The 5,584-nt window shown below is 46.8% G+C and overlaps 1 protein-coding gene across 1 annotated transcript in view; it reads left to right on the plus strand.

Annotated features, from left to right (window-relative positions):
* Window positions 1–3,218: 3,218 nt before the first annotated feature.
* Window positions 3,219–5,584, plus strand: part of TRIM14 (tripartite motif containing 14) — a gene marked incomplete at its 5' end in the record, with an annotated part of 7,098 nt that continues 4,732 nt past the window's right edge. The window contains 3 exons of the mRNA XM_008942139.1: window positions 3,219–3,314; window positions 4,223–4,456; window positions 5,023–5,185. Coding sequence (XP_008940387.1) covers window positions 3,219–3,314; window positions 4,223–4,456; window positions 5,023–5,185 — 493 coding nt within the window. The remainder of the gene's footprint in view (window positions 3,315–4,222; window positions 4,457–5,022; window positions 5,186–5,584) is intronic.

Below are 5,584 nucleotides of genomic sequence, written 5' to 3' on the forward strand. Positions count from 1 at the left end.
CGGGCGTGCTGCCTGGCGTGGAGCTGCAGCGGAGACCTCTCTGGTCTGGCCGTGCGTATTGCCCGGTTTCACCGCGTACGTGGGGCTTGTGCCGCGGGTGTTCCGGTGCCAGCTGTGTGCGGGCAGCGGTAGGCCAGGTGTCTTCAGACTTTGGCCTTGCTTTGTTTGTCTTATAAACGGCTTGTGGAGCTCCAGTTTAGCCGTCACGTCGGTTTTGTCGGGAGCAGGACAAACGCTCTGTCGGTTTTGTAGGCAGCAGAACAAAGTTTCTGTACGTGGACAGAGCGGTTTTGTCCCATATGGACAGGGGCCGGTGTGCGGTGCTGCACAGGGACATGGTGCATGCGTGAGAGGGGTGGATCAATCCATTCACACCCCGAGTGCACACGTACCTGGAGTGTAAAATCAAGGGACAACGGAGGGGTGACATTGGCTGCCGCGTCACACAAAGCAGCATTTTCTTCTCAGACCTTGCATGGGGAATCAGGGGAGCCTGGTTGCCTTGGAAGACTTGTTTTCATTGCCAGGCTGGAAGTATCTTCGACAGAAACATGCATTCCATAGAGGAAGCAGAAAGGCCATTTCTGTTTATCCTCATTCCCTTTCTCAGTAGCTTGCTAGACCACAGCGGGTCCACGTGCACAGCGGCGGTTCTCTTGCAACAGCCTCGGGGGGACTGTGTGTTAACCCCAGCAGGCAGTGAAGCACCACAGCTGCCTGCCTGCTTGCTTCTTCCCGTGATTGGTGGGACAGGGGAGGAGGAAGGGAGACTAGAATAATGAAAACTCATGGGTTGAGTTAAAAATAGTTTAATAAGCGAAGGAGAAGTAGAAGAAGAGAGAAGGAGAACAAAATTAAATGTGATGCAAAGGCAGTCACTCACCACCTCCCATGGGTAGACCAACGCTGGGCTGGTTCCTGAAACAAAAGATGGACTAACCCACCTAAATCCCATCCTCTCTCTTTTGTTGCTGAGCCTGATGTTAGATGGCATGGAATATCTCTGTGTTTAGTTCAGGTCATCTGCCTGTGTCCCTTCCCAGCCTCCTGTGTGCTTGGGTTCTTCCCTAAAAAACTTCCATAAGTTTTTTTTTTTTTTTTTTTTATTAATCCCAGTTTGGCTGTCTGTGGAGCAACCTCAGGGGACTTTGCAAGCTTGCCAAGTACTTGGGCTTTGTTTACTCTGGAGGGCCTGCCGTGTGGCTTGCTGAGGCCTGTATGCTGTGGTGCTAAGCTTAATGAGCGGTAGCACAGAGGTATTCAGGAAACTTGAGTCCCTGTGTGATGCGCTCGCTCTGGTGAATGCCCTAGGAAGTGTTCACTGACATCTACTGGATTGGGGCTGCAGAGATTTCAGGCACAAACTGTCAAAGGCAGTTGTGGCCTAAGAGATGATACTTTGGTAGTTTTGTTTGCTGGGTGATGTTATTCTGTGCAGCCCTTGTGATGTGACAACAGCTAGGCAGCATGTGAGAATACTCCTCGGTGCTTTTAGCAAATCCTAGCTGTGGATGCTAAGAAGAAATTACAAGCATTGTGCGATTTCAAACAGCTGTTTCATCTCTGGATCTAAGGCTGTGAAGGCTGGACGGACATTCCCGGTGCTCCTGAATGCAGGTCATAAGCTCAGCATGCTGTGCTTGTGGTCTGTGTCCTGTGACCCTGACTGCAGGCTTATCTCTCCAAAACCCTTGCTTTTACAGTGTTGTCACTTGAGTGAGTTGGGCCATCCACGCACTCTCTGAAGGAATGTTTTTAGAGTTGGTTTCTCAGGGTGAGTGATGTAGTGCCTCTGCTGCTAGGGAGCAGCTCTTTTGTTTACCTCTGTTAATAAAGTAATGCTTAACCAAAAATGCTTGGGGTTGGCATTAAGTATGTATTAGGACATATTAGTCCCTTGTGAGGGACTAAGTGCCTAAGGTGATGTGTTTTACTAGCACAGAAGGAAGGCTGGGGTTTGCTCTGTGGTCTTTGTCATACTGTGAGGAAGGGAATGAGGTCTAGGCTGCAGAGTAAATTGAGGAAGGCTGATAAGATAGTAGAACTTCTGTGTCTTCAAGTGATGCAGAAACCTTCTGCTCCGTAATTGACTAGAGAGGAAAACTGTGGTTGGCATAACATCAGGATCTTAATCCATGCAAGAAAGTTTGTCTGCTTGCATGAACATGTGCCTGTGCCAAGGGACTTCCAGATGCAGAGTCTGGCCATTGCTAGGAGCCTGTTTTCTTCTGGTTGTCTTAACCAAAATGAAAAATTGCGTGTTTTCTCAAAGGAGGCATACGTAAGGAGCGCAGGCTCTTGCTTCAAACCATGAAGTGACACGCTGAGTTTGTCAGCTCCTCAGTTTAAGTGTCACACTGACCTGGGGCTGTTGCAGCCAGCTGGTACCTGTGCGTGCAGGTGCCCGTGACTGGGTCCCAGGACACTGATAACAGCTGCAGCTCTGGAGCTGACTTGTCCGCTGTTTACAGAGAGGCTCTGCTCTAGCACTGCTGCACTGAGAACACGGAGCAATGTGCCTGGGTCTTCAGTGGCACTGACAAAAATGCATCACCAATTGCACCAAGGCTTTTCGACCTGCTGGACAAAGGACAGCTGATGTCAGAGGGCTGCGGGTGAGAAACTGCAGAGCTGGACACAGCAGAACATTGACTGTACTCTGCTCTTCAGTGCAGCCCGGTGTGCACCACAAGTGTCTCAGATGCTGTGACTGCCAGCCAAACTGGTAGTATTTGTTGTTACAGGCATTCAGGCTATGGCATCAGGGCAGTGATAGTGAGGTATTTTTAACTGATCTTTTGTACAATGGGAAGTGTTCTGAACATTCACTGGATTTTGACTCTAGATAGAGACTCTCACTGGTCCTCTAATAAAAGTGCTTTGTTACCTGCCCTTCTGCTGCTGAATGCATGAGCACATAGTCTTGAAATACACAGTGCCATAAAGATGAAGAAGGTTTTTTCATGGTAGGTGTTCCTGTTCCTTATGAAAGTAAGTGGTCCTTGTTTGCACAGCCCTCTGAATCTTACCGGTGTAACCACCAGGAGCAGGTGAAATGTTGAAATGCTTGTTTCATCATCACTGCTGTCCTTGATAAGCCTTGTAAACTGTGTCAGCATCTTACTCCCTTATATGGAAAACAAGCTGGATACTGATTTCTGTTTTTACAGATGTTGTAATGGAACATGTTTTTTTAATTTTGTTTCATTGCTGTATAGGAACTCATGGCATTGTGTTTGAAGGACCTGGAAAAGAGAAAAGAGCAAGAACTTGGTAACAGGAGGAGCATAGAACAGGCTGCTAATGATCTGAAGGTAAAGCATGGTTTACTACTCCACCGGATGGTCATTTTCTAAGGAGAGACATTTTGATTTCTTCTGTAGCTATTCAAAGACTCAGGCAGCTCATGCTTCCCAGAAAAAGTGTATATGGTCTGTATCCATCACAACATATTACTATCAAAGGGAGGGAAGAGGGAAGGAATCTCCAAAGGACTGGTCCTCGCTCCCTGATCAGCTGAACATCTCTGGAAGAACAATGTTGAAATTTTTGTGTGGAGAAATAGCAAATAGCCCCAGCTATATATGTTATTCTGGCTTCACTAACATGTTGCATTGCACCAAACTGCATTACTGAATAGTCTGACTTCAGAGCTAAATAAACACACCAGCTTTATTTTCTGTCTTAAGAATGGGAATGTATGCTAAGATCCACCTCATTTATAGAACATGAAATGGCTGTTCCTCTGAGGACCATCTCTAAGCATGAGGGTGCATCTCAGCATGTCTCTGATACTGATGTGTCAGTGAGAGCTGGAGGGAGCTCTGCAGAGGTTTGAGACATGGCGGTTTAATGTATCATTTTGGAGGCTTGCTTTTCCTAGCAGCTCGCTGTCCCTCGCTTCCTTTAAAAGGTTGCGAAGTGTTGCTACTTTAGTTGCTACTACTTGTAGCAGTTAGTACCTGACCCTGTTGCATTCCAGCTGCAAAGGTTATTTTCTGCATAAATAAGCATCGTGGAATCTGCCCTCTGGCTTTTTCTTCCAGGACATGAACAGATAAATCGTGGCTGTACTCCCTTAAGGGGTAAACATCAGCTACCCAAGTGATGAAGCAAATCAATAAAATTAACTGAAATATAACATTGCAAGCCTGGGAGAGAAAAGCCTGCAGTGTATACGGTGTGTTGTGGTGGGGGCAGCACTCTTCTGTTTCGTCTATAGGGACATGCCATTATGAGCAAAAGGCAGCTGTCAGACACAGTGGCTGAGCTCCGGTTACTCCTTGGGGAAGAGGAGGATCTGGCAAAAAAATTCATTGATAAAAAGACTCAGCAAACCCTGGAAGCATATGATCAGCAGGTGGAGTCCTGTCAAGAAAAACTTGCTGCCCTGGAGAGCTTCTCACATAGAATCAGACAAATACAACAGCACAGTGATCCTATTCAGTTGCTGGAGGTGGTATTGTATGGTCTCTTTCTACCTCTTATCCTCATGGTCCCTGGTAAACTGCTTTCATTATCTCCTCTCCTCATACTTCTGTATGTGAGCAGCATCTTTCTCACTGCTTTTTAATTTTCTTTGTGTAGGTATTTTTGTGAACCAGTTTGCTTCCTGATTCTTGAGCTATGAGCTGTTCCTGCTGTGGCATTGTTTTTTTTTTTTTTTTTTTGTGGGTTGGATTTTATTCTTTAGATTGCTTTTAAGACTTAGTGTTTCTATTTTCCCATTGTTGGGATTTCCTACAAAGGGTCCTGTCCAGCTTAAAGTCATTCTCATCTTGGAATGTCCTGGAGGGGCCCTGTTTTAACCATAACTGCTAACTTCTCCATCTCTGGGGTAGCCCCTCTCTCCACTGGCAGGAGGAGCTGATGGGCAGGCTGGGCACAGCAAGGCTTGCCTGTTATGGTCCATACGTTTACCTTCTGGTGAATCTGACCTTGCTCTCTGGTGGGAGCTGGGAGGGAGGAGTCCACTCATGTCGCTGTCTCTGCTAACTGGAGAGTGTGGCTTTCTGCCCTCAGGAGTACATAGAAATGGAGAAGGAAATGCAGGAGCCCAGGCAGCTGTTGGAGCAGTGGCATCCAAATCCTCTCTCATTTGAACATGTGCTGAACTATTATAAGCACTTTGGGACAGCTCTCCAGTCCGTTCTACAGAAACCACTAGAAGCCCGGCTTACAGAAGGTACCTGGGAAGGAGCTGTGAATTTTGCTTTCTCCTGCTTTCCTTTTAAATAAAGTCTGATCTGTATGTAAGAGCAGGAATCTTTACCAGACCATCTGGAGAGAACATCAGCTTCTCAGGCATGGGTGCTGTTCCCTGACAGCACTGGTGTGGTGTTGCTATAGCAGTGGTGATTTAGGAACATAAGACATTTCTCTTTCAACTCTGAAGATGGCCTTTTGTGCCTTGAAGTTTGTGTGATGCTTGTTGAATTACAGGTGAGCAGAGCAACACTGGCTCTCACATTTCACCCAGCTGCCTTTTAATAATCCTTTTCTGAGAGTTGCCACCAAGAACAATGTAGCAGAGTGCTAGGGAAAATGGTCAGACCAGACCTGGAAGGCCACTGCAGCATGTGTA

The sequence above is a fragment of the Merops nubicus genome, unplaced genomic scaffold (assembly GCF_000691845.1).
Source record: "Merops nubicus isolate BGI_N331 unplaced genomic scaffold, ASM69184v1 scaffold6346, whole genome shotgun sequence".
Lineage (NCBI taxonomy): Eukaryota > Metazoa > Chordata > Aves > Coraciiformes > Meropidae > Merops > Merops nubicus.